Source organism: Heterodontus francisci, chromosome 6, assembly GCF_036365525.1.
Source record: "Heterodontus francisci isolate sHetFra1 chromosome 6, sHetFra1.hap1, whole genome shotgun sequence".
Classification (NCBI taxonomy): domain Eukaryota; kingdom Metazoa; phylum Chordata; class Chondrichthyes; order Heterodontiformes; family Heterodontidae; genus Heterodontus; species Heterodontus francisci.
In genome coordinates, this window is record NC_090376.1 from 20,653,816 (window position 1) to 20,681,177 (window position 27,362).

At 40.9% G+C, this 27,362-nt stretch overlaps 1 protein-coding gene across 2 annotated transcripts in view; it reads right to left on the reverse strand.

The window, feature by feature from the left end:
• Positions 1-737: 737 nt before the first annotated feature.
• The window catches only part of nipa2 (NIPA magnesium transporter 2), a 42,772-nt gene continuing 16,147 nt past the window's right edge, over positions 738-27,362 (reverse strand). The window contains exons 2-8 of one of the 2 annotated variants that reach the window (XM_068033258.1): positions 22,694-22,785; positions 20,193-20,259; positions 17,176-17,414; positions 12,936-12,992; positions 10,980-11,070; positions 9,997-10,157; positions 738-4,245 (exon numbers count right to left, since the gene is read on the reverse strand). In XM_068033258.1, the coding sequence (XP_067889359.1) occupies positions 3,602-4,245; positions 9,997-10,157; positions 10,980-11,070; positions 12,936-12,992; positions 17,176-17,314 (1,092 nt within the window). In that variant the 5' untranslated portion in view covers positions 17,315-17,414; positions 20,193-20,259; positions 22,694-22,785 and the 3' untranslated portion in view covers positions 738-3,601. The remainder of the gene's footprint in view (positions 4,246-9,996; positions 10,158-10,979; positions 11,071-12,935; positions 12,993-17,175; positions 17,415-20,192; positions 20,260-22,693; positions 22,786-27,362) is intronic. The other variant, XM_068033257.1, reaches the window with a different exon arrangement.

The following is a 27,362-nucleotide window of genomic DNA, read 5'->3' on the forward strand; positions in this document are numbered from 1 at the left end:
TGATTCCTTAACTAATAATGCTACACCCCCTTCTTTTTTATTTTGCTTTCTATCCCACCTGAAAACTCTTTTTCCAGGGATGTTGAGTTGCCATTCTTGCCCCTCCTTAAGCCAGGTTTCCTTTATAGCAATGATATCATGTTGCCTTGTGTCTATCTGTGCCCTCAGCTCATTGGCTTTTACTAGACCCCTTCCATTTAAATACCTTTTAACACTGCCAAATTCATGTGCTGCACACTTTTTAACCTTTGTTTCTTCTGTCTTTCAGTCACTCACTAATTTTCTGCCTCCTCTTCCCTGCCCTGAAATTGTCCTAAGACTGCACTCAGGTTCCCATCCCCCTGCCACGCTAGTTTAAAACATTCTCAACAGCACTAGCAAACCTTCCTACAAGGATATTTGGCCCGTCCTGTTCAGGTGCAGACTGTCTGGCTTGTAAGGTCCCACCTTCTCCAGGACTGGTCCCAACACTACAGAAATCTGAAGCCCTCCCTCCTGCACCATCTCTCCAACCACACATTCATCTGGTGTATTTTCCTCTTTCCGTACTCACTAGCACTTGGCCTCGGGAGTAATCCAGTTTGCTTATTTAGCAAATTGCAGTGTACCTGTCTCAGTCTGTGGATTTGAATTCCCACCAAGAGCCCCCAATTTGCAACCATCCCATTAGGGACCATGAACTTTCAAAAAGAGAAAGTTGAATTCCCAGTTATTACTGATAGAATTACACCACAAGATTTCATGTTTTAAACAAAAGCTTTACTGTACAAGAGTTAAACAAAGCAAAACACGACTAACATTACAATTTGGAGAAACATACTTTAAACTCTTAGCACACTCCCGTTTGACTTTTACTCCCATGTCAAGAGTTCCCCGATATGTTACAAGATCTTAGCAGTTTGTTCATTTCTTCTGGAATCAATTCAAAACCACAGCTCTAAGGAATTCACTTTGATTTCCTTAATTTCCTCAGATGTCTTCTGATGTATCAGATCTCCCAGATCTGGACTTGCCAGCTTGAGCATGGTCCTTACTCAAAATAGAAACACCCATAGTTCCCAGCTGCTTTCAAAGCCTTTCTCTGTGACCAACAACCCACCTGAAGCCAACAGGCTTCCAAAATCCAACTGTCTGCGTCAGCAAGCACCGAAAAAAAAACCTGACCCAAAAGGCATCTCCCTAGCAACATCTATCGCCATAGCAATGTGGTACATATGGGAGGTCCCAGATAGCAATTTAAGCTAATTATCTCCACCTCCCAAAACATCTATGATTCCCGACACCCACATGAATTATTCATATTGCTAACAATGACAGAACAATCTCTTCTAAAGACTTTCTGGTTCCAACTGACCAACTAAATGAGCCCACCTGCTGTTTATAGCTCTCACCTCTCTGTCTCTTTCAGCACTCATGGAGATCTTTGAGCTTTAAAACCTGGGTGGTCTGCAACCTTTTAAAATTCTGACAGGTATACATTTAATTCCCCAAAACTAATGTGACCTCTAAAAGACAAACCATGAACCTGTAATCTTAACACAGTTTAACGATGATAATTGTGAAAAGATCAGGTTAAAAGAAGAAATTGAGGGAAGATCACACAAACTAATGATCAAGAGGCTGTGGCTGACTGATTCTTAGAAGGGAGAAAAGATTTTGCAAGAGGATGTGGACTTACATAATTCAAATGTTGTATAGGGGGACAAAGAGAACCTTGGGTTAGGGAAAACAGTTAAGAGGGAAAGAAATAAGTTTAAAAGGCCCACAGTATAGGAAACATCAGGAATTGAAGATTGGTTTACAGGAGAAAAAGGTTAGATAAAGGAGAAGAGAGATTCTGTCCCCTTTTCGACAGTTAAAAGACTACATGGCTGCAGTGTCGTCTCTTTAAAACACTGGTGTGAATGCTTGGAGCTCAAGCTGTGGGAAGCTCCACCCTCTAACTTCTCGACGTAAGAAGGTTGAATTAGTTTTTTTTAATTAGTCATTTGGAAAGGCGCCTGAACAGGGAAAATGATGTAATTTATCTTTTATTAAAGTATGTACTATTCTGTTCTGTGTTTAGTTAACAAATTTTGTTTTGAATTAAATTGGAAGTATTAAGGTTAACTAACCTGTTGTGAAAATTCTAACTTCATTAGGGCTACAGTGGTTATGACGAGTGAATATGTGGAGGTCTTTAGATCCTGACAAAGTTTGCGCATATAACATTAAGAAATTCAAAATTGCCAAATGTTTAATCGTGCGAATTGGAATTTGGGCTATGAGATGATTCTGATTATTTCATCTTGGTGGTACCAAGAAAATCCTGGGATGGAAACCTCTTACGGAAAACGCTAAGTTTGGAAACAGTTGATGTTTTATCTAAAATGCTACCTTCCCTGATGAGAATTTTTTTCTTCGAAGTTGATAATGCTATGAATGATTTCTGTCATTTCTAATCCCCAAGAATAAAATTTGAACAATGTCAAAGAACAGATACCAAAAGAATTGAAAAAAGGTTAAAATGGAGTTTGGTTTTTTTTCCAATTAGGAGTTTAACAAAAAAAACTTACATAAAGTGACGCGAAAGCGTGCATATAAGAAATTTCCTCTACCCCCTTGCAAACCCCCTTCTGCTGACAGCTTTTTTTAAAAATCACCACACCATCTTCCCATACAATCTCCATACCCCAACTTCCTCCCTGCATTGGGACATGCTAAATTCAATTATATCACCTTCACATCTGTCCTGATGTGTCAACAAACTCAGATCAGACAAGATAGTTCCTTCAACTAGGTAGATCAGTGAATACTAGGAAGGATATAAAACATTACTTCAACATCTTGAGAAGAAAGCCTGGAGAGTAAATTGAGGGACATAGAATCAGGAAGGATACAAGGGGACAGTGTAAGGAAGGCACCATATTAAAAACAGTGTATTTGAAAAGACTACATCAGAACACCAGAATAAAGTGACACATCTGACCACATTTATTCTTTCCTTTGTTAATCCCTGCAGCAGTTACATTACCTGAACTAATTTACTTGCCAGACTGAATTTAAGTAAGGCTTTGATTGAACAGAACCAAGTTCTGGGCCAAGAGTTATTTTAGCCACAACAAATGTTCTGGTGTGTAATTTCCAGTTGTGAAAGTGACTGCCTGAAGTTTCTTTTCACTTTATCTCATTAATGTAGATATACCAAGAAAAAGTGAATCCAAAAGAATTTTATTTCAAACAATTCAAATTAAACCCCTCAGTGCACAAAGTACAGCATAGTTTTCAAAAAATATTCAGAATAATGGATCAGCATATGTACATTGTTAGTGACTTTTTTTCCCATAGTTATTTGAACCATGTAAATAAACCAGGATGCATCATTTAAAAGATGTTTAAAAAATGAGCCATGAAAAATAAGGCAAATAAAAATGTAATTTAATAATCCTTGGTCCATCCCAATCACACTGGTGAAAAATGATTGTCCCTGGAGACTCTCCTTTACAATAAGTGAAGTCACCGACAGAGATGACCTTTACAAGCAGCTGGTAACTATGACAGTAGAGTTACTATAGACAGGGCAGTGCTTTTCATTTATCCATTAACATTTTGTTATCGATTCTCACATGGCGATCATATTCCCATTTCTTCTGGAGGAAACCATCTCAGAGGAGTGCATTTCTGAACTGTCGGTGCAGCTTTCATTTTCCACATTGTGGTCTAACCGCTCGTAATGTACACTCCCATTGGCAGCAAATCCCTTCTCCTCCTTTCTCATGAACACGGGCAAAGTTGCCAGCGTTAAACTGATATCTTTAAAGGCATGCAACAAGAAGATGCCCACAATGATGGTGAAGAAGCCACTCAATGTGCCAATGATGTCATCATTGTCCATATGATACCATTCTTTAAAAAGAATTGCAGAACATGTCAAAACAGATGTAGTGAAGAACACATAATAAATGGGAGTCACTAAGGATGTGTTGAAAATATCCAGTGCCTTGTTCAAGTAGTTAATTTGGGTGCTTACACAAGCTATAAGGCTCAGCAGAAGGATCCATGATAGAGAATTGTTAAGTACAGGATTCCCAAGAAACAGTTCCTTAATAGCTATACCAAGGCCTTTCACACAGGAGACAGAGAGGGCGCCGATTACAGAACAGATGGTTATGTAAACCAGGATATTCGTCTGCCCATGACGGGGTCCGACAACAAAAATAAGGATCAGGGAGACAATGATGACAAAAGTTGCGAACACCACAAAACCTGAAAGAAAGAAAAAACAGTTAATTTAATTTTAGTTTTTCTCTTTTTAGCACCAACACAAACAATTTTTCAGCTGCAAGTGGTGGTGGACAGGCAGCCTGCCCTTTATCCTCTCTCCTGAGGTGTTGAGTCTTGTTGCATTTTGGTCCCTGTCCCTGGCAGCCCAAACTGAGAATTCTGTCTGATTTATCACCGAGTCCTGGGGTGCTGAAGTCAATTATAGAATCTCAGCTGCTGCCACAGCTGAGATCATCTTACTTGGCACAAATTGAGAATCAAACCAAGTACCTTTTGTTCCGCACAGTTTAATGACACCAAACAATGTTTTTACCCAATAAGATAATTAACTTTGTAACCTTCTCTTGAATTAGGAATACAGCAAGAGTGACATTAATAATGCAAGAACTGAAGGGTGAATCAAAGTGCAGAAGCTCATTGCCTCTACACAGTGCCTTAGTCTGACAGCATGCTGAGATCTGCAATATGGCAATATCAGAGGTATAGGACAGTGTCCTTCCATGCTGTACCATACTATTACTGGGTTTTCAGCCACAAAAATAAAAAAATTTCTGCCAGTTTAAAGTTAATCCTCTTCAACACTTTATTGAACAGTTTTCAATCTTTCTGAAACTTCCCCTAAAGATGACATTTTAATATAATGACACTTCCCATTAAAACTCAAAGGACAGAAAATTCATTCAACAGAACTGGTAGAGATTGTAAAATAATTGATTTTCAGATGCAAAAAGTTCATCATTCGGCTTTATCATGGAAAGATGCGGAAACCTCACCCGAAGAATTCTGGAATTAATAGATCATGGCTGTAATGACTTCAACAACCAATCTGCTCATTGTCAAAACAAATCTGCTTTGATGGCTTCAATTTACACAGAGGAGCAAAAGCTGAGAAAAATCAAACTGGGAAAAAGGTACATTCTGGGATTTATGCAAAATGAAGGTAGAAGACCATATGAAACACTAACTATCTACAATGTCATGACAGCATTTTCATCAGATCCTATTATAACCAATTAAACCACCAGGGTGTGAAAAGATGATGCATGAAGACTTCGCGTATCGGCCAACTTAAATGCTATTCATATGTCAAAAGTGCAATAGATAAATATGCTTTAGTACCACTAAATGTAATTAGCATGCTCTAAGTATTCTACAGTAGAAATTTAATAAAAGTGGAGAAAAAGTAGGTATTAGGGAATTACAATCCTTTTGCAAGTTTACGGAGGGTGGAACATAGGAGCAGGTGTAGTCCATTCAGCCCATCGAGCCTGCTCCACCATTCAATAAGATCATGGCTGATCATCCACTTCAATGCCTTTTTCCCACACTATCTCCATATCCCTTTATGTCATTGCTATTTAGAAATCTGTCAATCTCGGTTTTAAACATACTCAATGACTGAGCTTCCACAGCCCTCTGGGGTAAAGAATTCCAAAGATTCACAACCCTCTGAGTAAAGAAATTTCTCATCTCAGTCCTAAGTGGCTTCCCCCTTATTTTGAAATTGTGTCCCCAGGGCAAACATCTTAGCTGCATCTACCCTGTCTATCCCTTTAAGTATTTTGTAGATTTCAATGAGATCATCTCCCATTCTTTGAAACTCTAGAGAATACAGGCTCAGTTTCCCCAATCTCTCTTCATAGGACAGTCCTGCCATCCCGGGAACAAGTCTGGTCAACCTTCGCTGCACTCCCTCTAAGGCAATAATATCATTCCTAAGGTAAGGGGATCAAAACTGCACAAAGTGCAGTCTAACCAAGGTTCTATACAACTGAAGCAAGTCTTCACTACTCTTGTACTCAAATCTTCTTGTAATAAAGGCTAACATACTACTACCCTTGCTAATTGCTTGCTGCACCTGCATGTTAGCTTTCAGTGACTTATTGAGGACACCCAGGTCCCTTTGTACATCTACTTTCTAATCTCTTACCATTTAAGAAATACTCAACATCTGTTCCTCCTATCAAGGTGGATAACCTCACATTTTTCCACATTATATTCCATTTGCCATGTTCTTGCCAAATCCCCTTGAAGCTGCTTTGCATCTTCCTCATAACACACATTCCCACCTATAGTTTTGTGTCATCCACAAACTTGGAAAGATGGGAGACTAGCTGAGTGAGCACTAGAATAGTCGAGTCTGATGACATAAGCATAGCTGAGAATTTCAGCATCAGATGAGGCAGGGGCTAAGACGGGCAAATTTATTGAGCTGGAAGTAGGCTGTCTTGGTGGAGAGTATATGGGGTCTAAAGCTCAACTCTGGGTTAAACAGGACACCAAGATTGCAAACAGTTTGGTTCAGCCTCAGACAGTTGGAAGGCAGAGAGATGAAATTGTTTATGGAATGGAGTCTGTGGCGGGGACAGAAGCAATGGCTTTGGTGTTCATAATATTTAATTGGAGGAAGTTTTGATTATTCCAATACTGGATGTTAAACAAGCAGTTTGACAAATCAAATGCAGTGGAGTCATCATGAGAGATGGTGGCGAGATAGAGTTGGGTGTCAGCAGCGTACACATAGAATCTGACATCCTGTTTTTGTTGCTGAGGGGAGGTATGTAGATGAGAAATAGGAGGGGGTCACGGATAGATCCTTGAGGGATTCCAGAAGTAACAGTGCAGAAGTGTGAAGAGAGGCCACTGCAGGAGATTCTCAGCTTATGACAGAGGTGATAATGAAACCAGGCTGGGACAGTCCCACTCAATTGAATGGAGGATAGGCAACAGAGGAGGATGGCTTGCTCAACCATGACAAAGGCTACAGACAGGTTGAGAAGCATAAGGAGGGATTGTGCACATAGGATATCATTTGCCACTTTGATAACCTTGCCATGGCAAGTTTATCAAACATGTAGTTATGGGAGAGATGGGCGCTTTTACAGCCATGTGGTGAGGGGTGTTGGCGATTCCCATTGCTCAACTCCCACTTGAATGCAGCAAGTGTTTTTTGTTATTATAGCTTAATCCCTTGGTGTTATATTTGTCAAATAAACAGACATCGACAGGTTTTCTTGTAAAAACAGAAGATGAATTATTTATTGAGCAATACGCCTCATCTCAAAATTGTCACAACCACATCCATTCATGCATTTACTCGCGCGCACGCTCACACACGAGACAGGAAAACAGGTAAGCACTTTTCAGGTGAGGGAGTGTTTCGGGGTTCACAGTAAACCTGTTGAATTCTCCTAGTGGTCAAGTTCCCGTTGGTTGCAGGCCTGAAGTGTTTTTTTTTAAATTCTGGCAAGGCCAGCATTTGTTGCCCATCTCTAGTTGCCTTTCACAACTTAGTGGCTTGCTAGGTCATTTCAGAGGGCAGGAAAGAGTCAACCACATTGCTGTGGGTCTGGAGTCACATGTAGGCCAGACCAAGTAAGGATGGCAGATTTCCTTCCCTAAAGGACATTAGTGAGCCAGATGGGTTTTTACGACAATTGGCAATGGTTTCATGGGGGTCACCAATACTGAGATTAGCTTTCAATTCCATATTTATTAACTGAATTTAAATTCCACCAGCTGCCATGGTGGGAATTGAACCAGAGTCTGGATTGCTAGTCCAGCAACATTACCACTATGCCACTGCCTCCCCCTTGTAAATTTCTCCCTTGGTTGAAAGTTCAGTTTGAAGACAAAAGGATCACTTCCAATTTCACTGCTGCATAAGTTAAAAATGTAGGATTTTTTTCAGCAGGATGCCTCCCTTATGGCTTGCTGGATCTTCTCCCAGCCCTTAGCTAGACATGCTATTTGGGGGATGCTTCTTTCTGGGTGTGTCTCTCTCTTCAAGGGCTGCCTTTTTAAGGTAAAATGTTTGTCACATCATCTTCTGGTAGGAGACACTCTGGTCTCTCCCCCATGGCGATCACACAATGGCCCAGGTTGAGAATAATCCAGTTAAATTGTTTTCACTTCATGCCTTCTTTGTTTAAAAATAACCCATTCAATTCAGGAATGTTGCAGGATGGGTTTAGAATGGGTGCAATTGACACCTCTTAGCTTTGAAGTCAATGTTCGAATACACATGCAGCTGTCTTTTGCAGCATTGTCCATTTTCTTAAAAAGCCAAAGTCAATTTTTATAACCCTTCAGTTTTAGTCCATAATTTTTCATCATCGCACTTCTCATTAGCATGGCCGCACTAATTTGGGAGTCGACAACACATTCAAAGTCTTTGGAAAGGACAGGGAGGTTGGGGATGGGGAGATAGTTTGCAAGGATGGTATGGTCGAGGGTAGTTTCATGAAGCCGAGGGTGACAATGGCAGATGAAAAGGATAGGGGAGCAGACAAAATAGTTAATATAAATTAGCATGGGGGTCATGAAGAGAAATTGGGTGATCAGCAGTTTAGTGGCAATAGGGTTGCAAAAACAGGAAGTGGATTTCTTGAACTGGATGAGCTCAGAGACACCATGAGGGGTGGTAGGAGAGAAACTAGAGGAAGATGCGAGTTCAGGGCTAAGGCTGGGTGTGTCGTATCCTGACTCTAACTAAGTCTGTTCACCTATTACCTGTGCTCATTGATCTAGATTGGCTCCTGGTGTAGCAATGCCTCAATTTTAATATTCTCATCCTCGTGTTCTAATCCCTCTATTGCCTGATCCCACTATCTCTAACCCCCTCCAGCCTTATAATGTTCTGAGAACTCTGCGTTCCTCCAATTCTGGCCGTGCATTCCCAATTTCCTTCACTCCTCTATTGGCAGCCTGGCCATCCGTTATACAGCCACTAAGCTCGGAAATTCCCTACCTCAACCTCTCTCTCTCTCCTCCTTTAAGACACTCCATAAACCCCACCTCTTCAAACAAGCTTTTGGTCACCTGTCCTAATGCCACTTTATGCGGCTCGCTAACAGATTTGTCTGACAACAGATGTCTGCTAATGCTGTGAAGCACCCGTGGATGCTTGACAATGTTAATGGCACTATATAAATGCAAGTTGTTGTTGTACAGCTGAAATGTAACAAGGTCCATTTTTATTTCTCCATCAGCAGAACAGGTCTGAGTTTTATCAGTCTTCATCCAGGCTACCCAGTAGGTTTCCTGATAAGTTACTCAAGGTTACAATAAGAAAAATTATGACAGATAAGGAGAAATAAAATCAATTTATAAAAATATCAAAACAGAGAAAGAAAGTGCTTGCAAGAGACAGTATGAGAGGAAAAGGAACTTTTTTTTTTTAAATTCCCCTCATCTTCACTTTTAATCTTTAGATTTTTTTGTTATTAGGGTAGGCTTTAGAAAAAAAAAAGAACTCCCATTTCTATAGCACCTTTCACAACCTCAGACCATTGCAAAGTGCCGGCAGCCAATGAAATACTTTTGAAGTGTAGTCACTGCCAGTGTTGTAATATAGGGAATGCAGTATCCTAAATTGCTCACAGGAAAGTCCCATGAATAGCAATGAGAAAGTGCTAGCTAATGTTTTTGGTAGTGTTGGTTAAGGGCTAAAATGTTGACCAGGACACCAGGATAACTCTCATAACCTTCTTTAAATAGTTCCCTATCTACGAGAGAGTGTAGGCAGCATCTTAGTTTAGATTCATCTGAAAGTCTGCACCTCTGCCAGTACAGCCCTCCCTCAGTACTGCAGTGAGTGTCAGACTCTAAACTGGAACTTGAACCCGCAACTTTTTGATTCAGAGGCAAGAGTGCTAGCCACGGAGACAAGGCAATGTTTTATTTAAATTACTGCCACATAAATCAACTAGAATGTGAAAATATGCATTTTACCTGGATCTTTAAGTTTAATGGCCATTGCATGAATGGTTTCCACCTCTTCCTCTTGTGGTGCATGTATTACCATTACAGTTGAACCGATGATGCTCAGAAAACAACCAAGTTTGCCATGGAGGTTAAGTCTCTCATTCAGAAAGTAAGATGACAGAACAGCACTATGGAAACAGAACAGCCAACATATAAAGGAATGTAAACATCATGTTTGAAAAGATTAGGTATTAAAGTAAACACAGTTATTGCATCACAATTGAAGTTCAATAATTGTTCAACATTGAACTGTTCCACCAATAAACAAAAACCTGCCATTCCTTGACTACTTCCATGCTAGCTTGCACTTACTGCTTTGGAGCTCTCCCCTGTTCTGCCAGATGGCAGGTGTCTAGTACATTGTACAAATATTAAAACAAGGTGCAAGAGGAGAAAAAAAATTCTCTCAATAGTAAAGGTGATGCACACAAATGTGGACTCCATGAATAATAGATTTAAAACAGCTTGTTTATATTTGTAGCCAAATGCCTAATAGGTGTATCTCAGTACTTAATTAAGCTAATGAATAACAGCTTCACATTGACAGGATAGTGTATCGTCAATAATCACAAACAAATGCTTTTCATTTGCTATAGACACCCAGCCAGTGTGTACACGGTACAAATTCCAACATGCATAAAGTACATTAAAACCCATCTGCGATTCATTAGCCTTCTGGGTCTTGCGTGCACTCAAGAACCACTGACATTTCCAGCCTGAGTGAGTGAGGGTCAGCATCCAGTCTGGTTCCAAACTCAGATTTACCAGGTTTCTCTGCAGGGATGGTCTATAACTTGTGCCCTATGAAGGAGACCCAAAACTGCCAGACAGGAAGCGTTTGCATGAAAATGCCATAAGGTACAATATGATATCATATTGATAGGAGTTCTATTTTATAAAAAGATTTGTTAAATAGTTTTTTCTCCGAAGACCAGCATCAATATTCTTACCTTACAAGGACACTAAGAGCTCCCAATGGGGTCACTAACGTGGCCGGAGCAAACGCATATGCAGCAAAGTTAGCAGCTTCTCCAGCGCCCACTGCAAGGAGATGTAAAGAACTCAGTTAAAATTCTTGACGCCTTTTTTTGAGTCACAGTTTTGTTAGCACTGTCTGCGTAAAAGAAATTTAAATATTAACAAAATCACACAATAGCTGTGAAAAAGCTCATGGCACAAGTATTCCATCCTCCCCAGGCTGTGCAGTTTGCAAAGAATTTTTCCAGCATTTCTAAAACACAAAAGGCAAAGTATTTAGACCTCTAGATGGGTACAGAGCAGAGAGTGAACTGGGGACACACTGGTATGCCCGCAACCCTAATCAAAATAGCAATTAACTTGCATTTAACTTAAAATGATTAAATCCTTGGCACAGAACAGATCAAATGTAATTTGACAGCAACATGGCACAGCTCTTTGTTTACAACCACAAATTATACTAGCTAAGTTCAAACAATACTTAATTTGTGAGCAATTAGTTAGCCGCCATTTGATAAGAATCCAGGCTACTTTGGAACATTTTCGATGTTTAACAGAACTCTTGAGGCTGCACTACAAATAACTGCAACAATGCACAGCATTAACCTATTTTGTAAAATAGTTTTAAGTTGGCAACAGCTGGTTAAGTAACTAGCTAAGTAGCTGAGCAATTCAAACTAGGATGTTTCCCAGGTTTGATCCTTGGTCTTTGTTAAGTTAGTTGACCTCGGGGCAGTTGTACAGATATTACAACTTTCTTTAGCAACCCTGAAGTAGAAAAGGGAGATCACTATCCAACAATGCTGGAAATGCATGTGTGGGAGTTTCCAGGTGAGAACAGAATCGGGCTCAGCTCTGATTCCCACTATGGTCAAAAAGCCAACTGACAAATTCCAGGCTCAGATGAAGAATACGTATTTGGGAAGGTACTGGAGGATGCCTAATAAATATTTCGGCAATAAGAATATCGGAAACAGAGTAGACCATTCGGCCCCTCAAGCTTGCTCACCATTCAATAAGACCATGGCTGATATTCTATCTCAGCTATAACCTCCCACACTATTCCCATATCCCTAGATTCCTTTAGTATACAAAGATCTGTCGATCTCGGACTTGAAAAACTGAGCATCCACAGCCCTCTACAGTAGAGGATTCCAAAGGTTCACAACCCTTTGAGTGAAGATATTTCTCTTCATCTCAGTCCTAAATGGCTGACTCCTTAGTCTGAGACTATGACCCCTAGTTCTAGACTCCCCAGCCAGGGAAAACATTGTCCTAGCATCCACCCTGTCAGGCCCCTTAAAAATGTTATACATTTCAATTAGATCACCTCTCATTCTTCTCAACTCTAGGGAATAGGCCTAGACTACTCAATCTCCACTGATAGGACAACCCCCTCATCCCAGGAATCAGTCTGGTGAAGCTTTATTGCACTCCCTCCAAGGCTTAGGGAAGGAGACCAAAACCGTAAGCACTACGCCAGGTGTGGCCTCACCAAGACCCTATACAATTGCAGTAAGACATTCTTACTCATATTCCAATTCCTTCATAATAAAGGCTAAAATATCATTTGCTTTCCTAATTGCTACTATACCTGCATGTTAACTTTGTGATTTGTGCACAAGGACACCCAGCTTCCTCTGAATACCAATATTTCCCAGTCTCTCACCTTTTAAAACACATCCTGTTTTTCCTACCAAAGTGGATAACTTCACATTCCTCCACATTATATTCCATCTGCACATTCTTGCTCACTCACAGCCTGTCAAAAGCCTCTTTGCGTCCTCTCACAGCTTACTTTACCACCTAACTTTGAGAAATCAATAGTTTCAAGAATGAGAGGGGATGAAATGGCAGAAAGAGGAAAAACTGTAGCCAAAGAGCAATTTGTTAATTAGAAAAACTACAATGTGCTTTCTAATACTTACTTGACAACAATCCTGCCCACCACAGCCACTCTTTAAGATATGCATGTCCTCCCTGACCTGTAGATTAACAGAAAACAATACATACAGAAAGTATGTAATCAGCAATAACTCTAGTACACAAATAAATTCATGCAATAAGCAGGAGCCGAGTACAGGGGCAGCCTACTACAGAATTTATAAGTTGCCTTCTCCACGATACTGATGCAGAAAATTCTCAGTTCAGTTTCAGGAAGCTTTTAAATAACACTGCCTTAATTTATTTTTCAGAAAATCCCCTTCTCATCAGTGGAACTGGAGCTATTTAGGAGTAGGGGAAGAGTCCTTGTTCATTTGGGAGCACATAAATATTTATTTCACATAGCCACCTGATTCCTTCAGTTTTTCCTCTTTTCCCCCTCCCCCACCACAAATCATTCTTTACAATTTTTGTTGAAAGTACTGACTCATGATTAAGTACAACTTACATGGTCACCAGGCACCATGTAGCACCTCATGCATGTGTCCTATTGCCACATGTGAGCTTAAACAATGATCAGCAGGCAGTTTGACATTGTGGACATAACTGCCAAGCACATTTCTTCCCTCGCTTGACATCCAGGCTCACTGTGAGGCAATCATGAGTACAAACCTGGTTGATATTTCCTCATCTTAGTACAATTAAATTCAGCATCACTGGGCTAGCATTCCAACTGAAACAGCTAACTCAAAACAGGCCACAGATCAAAAGTGGGACCTATCTGGTCTGTCACCTTCTTTAGTGTCTAGGCTGTGGATTAACCAACTGAGCTACTGAAGCAGTCCTTCCAATGAAAACATGAGTCTAGTTAGTTTTTTTTTTATTCGTTTGTGGGATGTGGGCATCGCTGGCTAGGCCAGCATTTACTACCCATCCGTAATTGCCCTCGAGAAGGTGGTGGGGAGCTGCCCTCTTGAACCACTGCAGTCCTTGGAGTGTAGGTATATGTATAGTGCTGTTAGGAAGGGAGTTCCTTCGCTCAGTCAAAATCCTGGAACGGTGATATAGTTCCAAGTTAGGATGATGTGGGACTTGGAGGGGAATTTGCAGATGATGGTGTTCCCTTGCATCTGCTGCCCTTGTCCTTCTAGGTGGTAGAGGTCGCAGGTTTGGAAGGTGCTGTCGAAGGAGCCTTGGTGAGTTTCTGCAGTGCATCTTGTATACAGTACACACTGCTGCTACTGTGCATTGGTGGTGGAGGGAGTGAAATGTTGAAGGTCGTGGATGGGGTGCCAATCAAGTGGGCTGCTTTGTTCTGGATGGTGTTGAACTTCTTGAGTGTTATTGGAGCTGCACCCATCCAGGCAAATGGCGAGTATTCCATCACACTCCTGACTTATGCCTTGTAGATGGTGGACAGGCATTGGGGAGACAGGAGGCGAGTTACTCGCCACAGAATTCCTAGCCTCTGACCTGCTTTTGTAGCCACAGCATATATATGGCTGGTCCAGTTCAGTTTCTGGTCAATGGTGACCCCCAGGATGTTGATATTGGGACATTCAGTGATGGTAATGTCATTGAATGTCAAGGGGAGATAAGATTCTCTCTTATTGGAGATGGTCATTCCTGGCACTTAAGTGGCAAACAACATTCATGCCACACATCAGGCAAGCCTGGATTTTGTCCAGGTCTTGCTGCATATGGACATGAGGAGTCGCAAATGGTACTGAACATTGTGCCATCATCAGCGAACATTCCACTTCTGACCTTATGATGGAGGGAACATCACTGATGAAGCAGCTAAAGAAGGTTGGGCCTTGGACACTACCCTGAGGAACTCCTGCAGTGATGTCCTGGGACTGAGATGATTGACCTCCAAAAATCACAAACATCTTCCTTTGTGCTAGGTATGACTCCAACCAGAGGAGAGCTTCCCCCCAGATTCCCATGTACTCCAGTTTTGCTAGGGTTCCTTGATACCATACTCGGTCAAATGCTGCCTTGATGTCAAAGGCAGTCACTCTTGTTTCTGGAATTCAGCTCTTTTGTCCGTGTTTGGACCAAGGCTATAATGAGGTCAGGAACTGAGTGGCCCTGGCGAAACCCAAACTGAGCATCAGTGACAAGGTTATTGCTGAGCAAGTGCCGCTTGATAGCGCTGTCAATGACCCCTTCCATCGCCCATTTTTTAAAAATTCTTTAATGGGATGTGGGCATCGCTGGCTAGGCCAGCATTTGTTGCCCATCCCTAATTACCCTCGAGAAGGTGGTGGCGAGTCACATTCTTGAAGTCCATCTGGTGCAGGTACACCCACAGTGCTGTTAGGGAGGGCGTTCCAGGATTTTGATCCAGCGACAGCGAAGGAACGGCGATATAGTTCCCAGTTGGGATAGTGTGTGGCTTGGAGGGGAACTTACAGGTGGTGATGTTCCCATGCATCTGCTGCTCTTGTTCTTCCAGAGGATTTGGAAGGTGCTATTGACGGAGCCTTGGTGAGTTTCTGCGGTGGATCTTGTAGATGGTACACACTGTTGCCACTGTGCATCAATACTGGAGGGAGTGAAGGTTGAAGGTCGTGGATGAGTTACCCGATCAAGCGGGCTGCTTTGTCCTGGATGGTCGAGCTTCTCGAGTGCTGTTGGAGCTGTACTCATCCAGGCAAGTGGACAGTATTCCATCACACTCCTGACTTGTGCCTTGTAGATGATGGACAAGTTTTGGGGAGTCAGGAGGTGGGTTACCCGCCATAGAATTTCCTGCCTCTGACTTGCTCTTGTAGCCATGGTATTTATGTGGCTGCTCCAGTTCAGTTTCTGATCAATGGTAACCACCCAGGATATTGATAGTGGGAGACTCAGTGATGGTAATTGCCTGGCACTTGTGTGGCCTGAATGTTACTTGCCACTTATTAGCCCAAGCCTGAATGTTGTCCAAGTCTTGCTGCATAATATCAGAATATGTATTCAAATTAAAGTTGGGACTTGGAAGTGACAATTTAAACAGTACAATTTTAAAAGGGATACAGGAACAGAAATCTCTGGGGGTGCATGTAAACAATTGTTTGTAAGTGGCAAGATAATCTGAGGACACTTTATAAAGCATATAGAGTCCTTGGCTATATAGAGGAATAAAATACAAAAGCAAAAAAAGTTATAAAAGGACCTTTCTAAAAACTTGTTAGGCCTCAGCTGGAGTATTGATCCAGTTCTGGCCAACAAACTTTAGGATGTTAAGGCCTTGGACAGCGCAAAAGAGATTTACTAGAATGGTACCAAGGATGCTGGACTTCAATTTTGTGGAGAGACTAGGGAAGCTGAAAGTGTTCTCCTTAGAGCAGAGAAAGTAAAGGAGAGATTTGATAGAGGTTTTCAAAATCTTGAATGATTTTATAGAGTAAATAAGGAGTCAAAGGTTACTGGGCGGGGGGGGGGGGCAAAGGGGGCAGGACAGTGAAGTTCGGGCCACAATCAGATCAGCCATGATCTTACTGAATGGTGGGGCAGGCTTGAGGGGCCAAATGGCCTATTGCTCCTAATTCTTAAGATCTTATGAAAATATTTCCAGTAGCAGAAGGGTCAATAACCAGAGGACACAGATTTAAGATAATTGGCAAAAGAACTATAGTTAAGATAAGGAAAAAAATTTGCACAGCCAGTTGCGATGATCTGGAATGCACTGTCTGAAAGGGTACAGGATTCAGTAAATTGAGGCAGCGTGATCTTAAAACTTCCTGAAACTAAACTTGAGATTTTCTGCATCAGTATCATAGAGATTCAATAATAACTTATAAAGGGGAATTGGATAAATATTTGAAAGGGGCAAAATTTACAGGACTATGGAGAAAGAGCAGTGGGGTAGGCCTAATTGGATAACTTTTTCAAGAAGCTGGCACAGGCATGATGGCTGAATGGACTCTTTCTATGAAATTATCTCCAGATAAAACACACAAGGGAGAGGTACAACACATTTTATGCTGCATAATGAATTTTAAGCATCCACCAAATATCTTGGCCAGCTGTGTTTTCACACAAAGATGAATTTCTATGGCCATAATTACTTAAAATGAGTAATTACTTTAGAAAACATTATATGCTAAATGGAAACAAAACAGATTTTCAAAACATTGTCCTTAGGTTGTGGGCAACACTGACAATATCGCATTTATTGTCCATCCCTAGTTGCTCTAAGAAGGTGGTGCAGGTGCAGGAATAGTAATCCAAAAGCTTCATTTCATTTACATATTAGAACATTGCTACTGGACTGCTTTGTGAATAATATCTCACCTGCTCGCATTGACCCTTTTTTGGCCAGTCTGAGGAGACCTTTCTTTTTCAGAATGAAACTCCCTCCAATAAAGATGCTGGAGCTAATGGCTAATGACAAGCCAACATAAAAGTCATATTTTCCTCCTTTCTGGCCCATTCTTCTTGGTGTTGGCAAGCAGAAGTTTATCACATCAAGTACCAAACAGAGGAGGTGCCACTGGAACTGAGGCAATCAAGGAAAGGTGACAACTGGAGCTCTGATCAAAACAAACATAGAATAGGTTAATACGTTTTCCGACATTGATTCCACAGAAATGTAATAAAGCCAGAACACATTAGACATCATTCCCCTGTGGCTTATTTGTTTTATTTTTCTGTCACATACCCTCTTCCTCATAGGCAGAGACATTACGTATGTTGTGCAATCAGACCCTTCTCATGATCCATTACCAGGCTCCAAGCATTCTCGTGTTATATTCAATAGATTAGCTGGGTAATTTGCATGGCAACAAACTAAATTCATGTTACAGCCGCTGTAAATCCACTTTTTTTTTTTAACTAATTGCTGGTGGTGCTGACCTTTACTTTCTTTCACATTACAAACCTCCATTCAAAATGCCAGTTCAGGAAACACTTTTTGTTTCCATTTCCCACCGTGCAAAGGTGTACAATTCTTAACATGGCATCTTCACTGCTTTTAGCTAACAACTGTTCTTTGGAGTGGAGGGGGACTGGAATCTACAAATTTGACGCCATGAACAAAACTGAGACTAGCAGTAGTGACAAAAGAAAAGTTCATCAACATGTTTGCTCACCAGTTTAACATCTCATGTCTTTTCAGCACAATAAACCCAGAGCAAATTTAAAGAGTGAGTGAGCAAGAGATACCAAGTCTCAAGAGATTTATTGAACTTTAATCCTGTTTGTGCACCAATGATTTCAAGAATAGAGCAAGAGAGCGAGAGAATAAAGAGAAATAAATTATTTAAGCGTTGGACAATCGGAACCAGCATTTTGATGCACAGTGGCGCAGTGGTTAGCACCGCAGCCTCACAGCTCCAGGGACCCGGGTTCGATTCTGGGTACTGCCTGTGCGGAGTTTGCAAGTTCTCCCTGTATCTGCGTGGGTTTTCTCCGGGTGCTCCGGTTTCCTCCCACAAGCCAAAAGACTCGCGGGTTAATAGGTAAATTGGCCATTATAAATTGTCACTAGTATAGGTAGGTGGTAGGGAAATATAGGGACAGGTGGGGATGTTTGGTAGGAATATGGGATTAGTGTAGGATTAGTATAAATGGGTGGTTGATGTTCGGCACAGACTCGGTGGGCCGAAGGGCCTGTTTCAGTGCTGTATCTCTAATCTAATCTAAAATCGCAACCACATTACACATACCGACGAATCATTTGATGGCTTCATTAAAATATGTTAACTTCAGAGCTTCTATCCTACAATTTATATTAATTACATTTATTGACATTAAACCTACCACACATAGGCCCATTTCCCCATTCCATTTAGATCTGATTTAGTCTTTTCCTCATCTAGGATTCTAACAAAAAAAAAATCTTTGTGCCATCCACAAATTCACTGACAGTTCCCACAACTTCTCCATTCAGATCATTACTATAGACAATGTAGAGCAATAGTCCCCACCCCAATCCCTGTGAGACTTGACTAGTAAGCGGTCTCCACACAGAACCACTACCATTATAACGACCCTCTGCCTATGAAAATACAGACATTTCCTTACTTACCTCGAGATCTGCCCTCCAACAGACAGGACTGTATATTTTAAATTAGTCTATTGTTTGGCACCTCCTGAAAATCCAATGATACTATGTTGCCAACGTTACCTCCTGAAAAACTCAACCAGGTTGGCAAGACATGACCTTTTCCCGAAATCGTTGAGAGTCTCTAATAACTCCTTCTCTGTCTGGGTGGTAGAGTATCTCTAATGATCCATTCAAGTAACTATAACTAAAGTAAAACTAATTTGGCCTGTAACTTCTGACTTAGCGCTCTTTTTGAATATTGGTACAACATTAGCCTATACTAGATTGAATGAATGGAAAAATGGGGTAGAATTTTCAAACTTTGGCTGCATGTACAAAACTCGCATTTAAAATGGAGATTTGTTATGTGGAAGATAGGGAAGGTCAGCACAAATAGCAGGGACTAAAAATTAATTATGGGCAGATTTACAGGGGCTGTGGTTCCAAGGCTGTCATCAATGCAAAGGAAGATCTGGCAGGTGTATAACAGGTACTCCATTTAATACCAACCATTTTCTGCGCCCGCCAGAGCTGAAAGTTCCTCACATGGAGTTGGCGGCCTAAGGACTGATCTTCGTAGTTGCAAATTATTTGCACTGCACACTAGCAGCACACATTAAATCAACATTTATTATAGTCCATTAAACATAATTGGGAAAGCAGTGCTTCTAGTGATGCTGCGAATAAAAAAAAAATGTAAAGGTACACTACCTTAAGTGACATAAGCTCTATTATAGCCTGTGTGTGATGACAAATCATCATTTTCCTTAAATGTAATTCATTCCTATTGGTTGGGTGCTGGGAGGGCTCCAGGTTGATGTTGTTTTGCAGCCCAATGATTTGCTCAATGTTCTGAGCATGCATCAAAACTGTGATTTATTTAAGCACATAGGTAGGGCCAATGTCAGGCATTTAGAGTCATAGAGAGATACAGCACTGAAACAGGCCATTCGGCCCACCGAGTCTGTGCTGACCATCAACCACCCATTTATACTAATCCTACATTAATCCCTTCCACATCCCCACCTTCCCTCAATTCTCCTACCTACACTAGGGACAATTTACAATGGCCAATTTACCTATCAACCTGCAAGTCTTTGGCTGTGGGAGAAAACCGAAGCACCCGGCAGAAACCCACACGGTCACAGAGAGAACTAGCAAACTCTGCACAGGCAGTACCCAGAACTGAACCCGGGTCGCTGGAGCTGTGAGGTTGTGGTGCTAACCACTGTGCTGCCCTATACATGCCACACAGCGCTCTGACCTGAAGTCTGTTGAGTAGAGACCTCTGTGTTACAGTTACTGCACGAGTCTAAGATTCATGATCAGTGCTGCAAGGACATAATAAATAAAGAGTACTGGGATGTATTGCTAGGACAATCAGATATAAAACAAGAAGCACTATAATGTCTTTGTATAAGACCTTGGTTAGGCCTCGTCTAGAAGCCCTTAGTTATCACAATTGATTTGAGAGCACTGGGTCTTTTTATTTCTGTAAAAAAAAGCATAGAGTTCAGGGAGATTCAAGTGAGGCATTTAAAATAAAGAATCAGACTGTGTCCATATGAAGACAAACTGAAACAGATAGGTCAGTAAAATTAAGGGACATACATGCACATAAGATTCCTAAGCACAGAACCAGCCTAGATATCAAGTGTTTTTTTTTTTTTGCAGAGGGCCATCAAACTCTGGAAGAACTTGCTGGCTTGTGCAGTTTTGTTGCAATTATTCAAGAGAGAGATGTTGGAGTTGCAGCTGAGGCTGATATACAAAAGATGCATGAGAATATACCTCTCAGTCACTGTGGTCTCCTAGAATTTATTTTAATTGTCTTTGATGGCTGGAGGAATTACCACCAATAATTTCCACTAACATAGTAAAATGCGCGAAGGAACTTGACCAGAGTGTTGTCAAACAAATTTTAACACCAAGCCATGTAAGCAGATATTTAGATGGCAAAAAGCTTGGTCAAAAGAGAGGCTTTAAGGAGTGTCTTAAGCATTTAGGGCTAAGGCACTTGAAGGCAAGGCCGCCAGTGGTGGAGCTATGAAAATTAGGGAAGTTCTAGAAATCAGAACTGGAGGAGTCCAGAGATCTTGGAGGGTTGTAGGGCTGAAGGAGGTTCCAGAAATAGAGGGATTTGAAAACCAAGGTAAGAATTTTTTTAAAAACGAGGCATTGCTGGACCAAGAGCCAATGTAGGTCAGCGAGCACAGGTGTGATACATATAAACATAAGAAATAAAAGATCATTTGGCCGCTTGTGCCTGCTCCGCCATTCAATAAGATCATGGCTGATCTTCTACCTCAACTCCATTTTCCTGCCCGCGCTCCATATCCCTTGATTCCGAGAATAATCTATTGATCATAATCTTGAATATATTCAACAATAGAGCATCCACAACCCCCTGGGGTAGACAATTTCAAAGATTCGCAACCCTCAGAATGAAGAAACTTCTCTTCATCTTAGTCCTAAATGAAGGACACCTTATCCTGAGGCTGTACCCCTATGTTCTAGATTCCTCAGCCAGGGAAACAACCAGTATTAACCCGGTCAAGCTCCTTCAGAATCTTGTATGTTTCAATGAGATCACCTCTCATTCTTCTAAACTCCACAGAGTATAGGCCCATTTTACTCATCCTATCATCGTAGGACAACCCTCATCCCAGGAACCAATTTAGCGAATCTTCATTTTACTGCCACTATATCCTCCCTTAGGTATGGAGATCAAAATTGCACACAGTACTCCAGTTGTGGTCTCACCAAAGCCCTAAACAATTGTAGCAAGACTTCCTTATTCTTGTACTCCAATCCCCTTGCAATGAAGACCAACATGCCATTTTCCTTCCTAATTGTTATGTCAACTTTTTGTTCCTTGTAAGAGTACACCCAAGTCTCTCTGAACATCAACATTTAAAAGTTTCACACCCTTTAAAAAAAATTCTGTTTTTCTATTCTTGCTACCAAAATGAATATCATACCTCCCCACATTATATTCCATCTGTCACCTTGTTGTCACTTAACCTGCCTCTTTGTGTCGTCCTCACAGTTTATATTCCCATCTAACTGTATCGTCAGCAAACTTAGATACATTACTCTCGTTCTCCTCGTCAAAATCACGAGCGTAGATTGTAAATAACTGAGGCCTCCACACTGATCTTTGCAGCACTCCATTAGTTAAAGCCAGCCAAAGTGAAAATGCCCCATCTTTCCACAATTGTTTCATCCTGAATTAGCCTAGAGGTTTCCTTGTCTCCCCTGAGAAATTACATGACTGCTGGTGGGTGAGAGAATTGGGAGTCATGGTGCATAAATGTAATATGACTGTGAGGGATGGGCTAGATGAACAAGTTTGTCTTTTCCTTTCCATCATTTTTATATGCTCAGACAGCCAGCTATTTTGTATCCACATTAAGCCACTGTTTTCTGCCAGAATGTCAAAAAACCCTATTCACATAGAACATGCTGACGAGTATTTGAAACGCGGCACAATTTCTGTGAAGTAGAACTAAAGAAATAACACAAAAGCAGTTAAATCACTGAGACACAGAAATGTTGTTGATATTGCATGATGGGCCTTAAGAGTGCCTGCACATTGCTCCCAAGAACATGTTTTTGGATGAATTATGACGGGCTGAATGATATTCCTCATCCACATTTATCTTGTGATGTTAGGTACCATTCATTAACCGGCATTTATATAAGACAGTAAACCGATGCCGCACAAAACACAAGCAATGGTTAAATAAATAACTAGTACAATACCTTATGCCGTTCTTTATTGAGAAATGTTAACATGCAGGTCTTCTTTTCAATAAATGCATTGGATTTTCATTCACAAATGATATGCAATATATCTGTTGGAGGAAATAAGACAATTGTTTAACTATAAATTGCTTACAGCGAGAAAGGAATAGGAAAGAAAGGATTGTGAACAAAGTTGTCTGTGTTGCTTATACTCTGTTACTTCAGCGTGTTGTGACCAAAGTGCATATCAGGGTGAAACACTCGTCTGAACTTACCACAATTCAAGTTAATATCACATTTCAAAATACAAAAATCATTTCCTATTCATTTCCACAAAACTTAAGTTTTAATAAACCAGTATCCCTAAACATATGGCCCAACTGATGACCCAGCACTTAGATTTAGGGATAATTTATAGAATATCATATTTCATTTGTGAATCTCCTGTGATCTTGCTAAATGGGGCAGACAGGAAAGTGGAGTTGAGACCACAATCAGATCATCCATGATCTTAACGAATGGCAGAGCAGACTCAAAGCGCTGAATGGCCTACTCCCGTTCCGATGTTCCTTAGAGGAAATAGTAGATATTTTAGATTCCAGCGAAGGATCGATAATAGAGGGCACATATTTAAGGTGATTACCAAAAAAAAGAGGCAACAGGAGGAAAAGCTTTTTTTACATAATGAATGGTTAGGATTTGGAATTCACTTCCTGATAGGATGATGGATATAGATTCAACAGTAACCTTCAAAAGGGAATTGGATAAATGCTTGAATGAAAAAAATTGCAGGGATTATGGGGAAGAAGCAGGAGAGTAGGACTCACTGGATTGTTCTTTGAGACAGCCAGCACAGACTTGATGGCTGAATGGCCTCCTGTGCTGTACTGTTCTAAGATTCTGCGTGTTAACAGTAACAGATTGAGAAACATGACACCACTGTCACTTGAGCAAATAAAAACAGATGTTATCATTAGTGGTACTGTGCCGCCCATTGATTTCACTGGGAGCACAGCAGCATTACCAACTCGAGGATTCTTTTTAAATATCACGGTTCTACACATTCATAATATTTCCAAGAAGTTAATTTTTCAGTGTCATTAGTCCAGAAACTAAGTGGTGTTCTGTAGTTAATTCACCCAAGATTTATTTTATTCTGCTTTCCAAAAATTTTAATAATGTATAACATACAAAAGTAGTCTTTCAATGCCATAATTTAAAAGAACTGAGGTGGCAATCTTTGTTGTTCTATCATGGAGGCTGGTTCTGTTCTATTCCAGATAGCTATGCGGCGAAGGATAGAAGTGGAACCGAACCTTTACACACTTTACATATTACCAACATGTACCTCTAAACCCAACAAGCACAGTTTCTATATATCTATACGTGAATCCATAGTTAATGCCTACCACTTGAATACAATACTCGATTACTATACAATTAATACTTATGGCATATGTATTTTTCCAAACACTATTGATTTTGCTCCCTAAACTAGATTTTCTCCTCATTCACCTCTGTGTCTGTGCTTATGTTCATATCCCAAACTTACAGGTGAGCTGTGCCCTGCTCTGCTAGGGTCTACCCATGATGTAGGCTGATTACGGATTGTCTCTATCCCCTTATATATACAAAGGTGTGTGCAGTCTCTGGCTACCCTCCTGTGGTTATGTCCTTTTCTGGTTTCTGCCTCTGCGGGCATTAGAGGATGCCTGACGTAACTCTGCTCTACTTTCAGACTTTATGTAAATCATGCAATATTTATGCTGCAATTCATTTATATTTAATCAGAATTTCATGCATACTTTTTGCTCATAGACGCATTGAAATTTATAACACAGGAGTCCATTCTGCCCATTGTGTCTGTGCCAGATGAAAAAGAGTCATAGAGTCATAGAGAGATACAGCACTGAAACAGGCCCTTCGGCCCAGCGAGTCTGTGCCGACCATCAACCACCCATTTATACTAATCCTACATTAATCCCATATTCCCTACCACATCCCCACCTTCCCTCAATTCTCCTACCACCTACCTAAACCAGGGGCAATTTACAATGGTCAATTTACCTATCAAACCTGCAAGTCTTTGGCTGTGGGCGGAAACTGGAGCACCTGGCAGAAACCCACGTAGTCACAGGGAGAACTTGCAAACTCCACACAGGCAGTACCCAGAACTGAATCCGGGTCGCTGGAGCTGTGAGGCTGCGGTGCTAACCACTGCGTCGCCCCTGAGCAATCCAATCTAATCCCACATTCCACCTCTTGTTCCCTAGCCTGGTAGGTTACTGAACTTCAAGAGCATATCCAAGTACTTCTTAAAATGCAATGAGGTTTCTGTCTCTACCACCCTTTCAGGCAGTGGATTGTTGTATATAAATCTTTGAAAAGGTGATCAACATTTTTATTTTAAAAAAGTGATTTTCTTCTACATTGTGCTTTTTTTGGGCAGGGACGACGAGAACGTACAGCAGAAGCAAACAGAAATCAAGGCACATGATGTGATAGGTACTAGAAAAAGCCGAAGACAGCTTTAGCTTTTCCTTAATTTAATTCACACTCAGGTGTTTATGCAAGTAATGGACATCTCCCAGTCAAAAGGAGGTGGAATTGCCTTATTCTACCTTTGATCTATTGTCTACCCCTATTAAACTAGCTCAAGATGCTGCAAAGTATATTATAGTGCTATTATAAAAGCATATTTTTCTGCACTAGCTCTGACATTCTTTTGGGCCTCCTTATCTCGAGAGACAATGGATACGTGCTTGGAGGTGGTCAGTGGTTTGTGAAGCAGCGCCTGGAGTGGCTATAAAGGCCAATTCTGGAGTGACAGGCTCTTCCACAGGTGCTGCAGAGAAATTTGTTTGTTGGGGCTGTTGCACAGTTGGCTCTCCCCTTGCGCCTCTGTCTTTTTTCCTGCCAACTACTAAGTCTCTTCGACTCGCCACAATTTAGCCCTGTCTTTATGGCTGCCCGCCAGCTCTGGCGAATGCTGGCAACTGACTCCCACGACTTGTGATCAATGTCACACGATTTCATGTCGCGTTTGCAGACGTCTTTATAACGGAGACATGGACGGCCGGTGGGTCTGATACCAGTGGCGAGCTCGCTGTACAATGTGTCTTTGGGGATCCTGCCATCTTCCATGCGGCTCACATGGCCAAGCTCTGACATAATAGCTCTGACATAATGAGTAATTAATTATGGTTTTTATGCTGCATTGGAACCCTTTCAGCTCAGTAAGCAATAATCTCCTGAACTTTGTAATAAACAACACAATAATCCTCAGAAATCAATGGTAACTCATGCATGATTATTCAGAAATTTACATCTGTTGCCCATATCACATTCTTAGAAGATATCCTAAAAACATTTTTTAATTAAATATATGCAGCTGTTTTTGATTCTCTGATTCAGAGTACAGACTTATTATTTTCAAGAACTGTCACAAGGGCTGTTGTTAAAAAAAAATAAAGAAATCAAACGTTAGGATATTACCCAAATGACTTCTCCATTGCCATGGAATACACAAGTGCTCGGGAACAGCCTTCAGATTGATTTTCCTTCAGGATAATCTTGGTGCTAACATTTTAAAAGGATCCTTTTGTTTTAGTTATGTTAATGTAACTAGCTGTCATCTCGTGTTTGGGAGGAGTAGCAGGAAGAAAGACACAGCAATGATGAGACAATCACCAGGATTTTAAAGAACATGTGAAATCCAGTTAGGCTTTATTGTAGCAGACAGCCATTGAGGTTACGTTTACCTTTAAGCTCAGTAAGAGTGGGTACAAGAAGCGATACCAAAGCAACACATGCCATTCTCTTTCCTTGTTCCAGTGTCAGTGAGAATCCAAAGATTTCGTTCAGGAGGATCATTGCAGCAGGAACAGAAACCAGCAGGCACACTGGGAATTTGATGCAGAGTCTGTCCTATTCATCAGCATGAAATACTGAACCAGCATAGGCCACAGGAGGTGGTCATTGTTCCAAAAGGCCACATATTTATACAGACAACTGTTTACAGAACAAGACCCCCACTGTCTGGAGCGACAGCTTTCTCAAAGTAAAAGCATTATAAATGTTACAAGGAACCTCTCTTTGAAGCATGGTGAAGCAGATTCAAACAGAACCTGTTGAACTGGCTGAAGAAATGAGAAGCCATCCTCCAGGAACATTTTGAATGTTGATGTTAGTGTCAGTCCCTCAAATAACTCAAGTGACCGAATCGGCCATCAAATCTTTATTGTCTGCAGCATCATCATCCGAGGTGCAATTTGAACTTGCAAGTTGCAATCGTTTCAGCCACAGCACTGGTCATGCACCTTTATAAAATCTTATGTTATCCTCACCAAGTCAGTGCCAGTCAGCTACACTTAGAATCAGGATCGCTGCTACGACAGAAAAATTTATTGTTAAGTATGGAATCCTCCTGCCAAATTATTTTGGAAAAATTGCCCATATTATTGGCAAATACGAAGTAGGAAAAGAAAAGCAGGCATCGAGTAATAAAGTATTTATGGTCACCAATACCAATGCTGAGACTGAATGTGCAGTCAAGTAATTTCTATATTCCCCAATTAGTTTTCAACACCTAGAAAGCAGTTGTTTCATCCAGAGATTAAGGTCTTTTCTAACATGGGAAATCCTAAATAATGTTTAGCCTGAGCAAATTCCATGGTACAAGTTATTC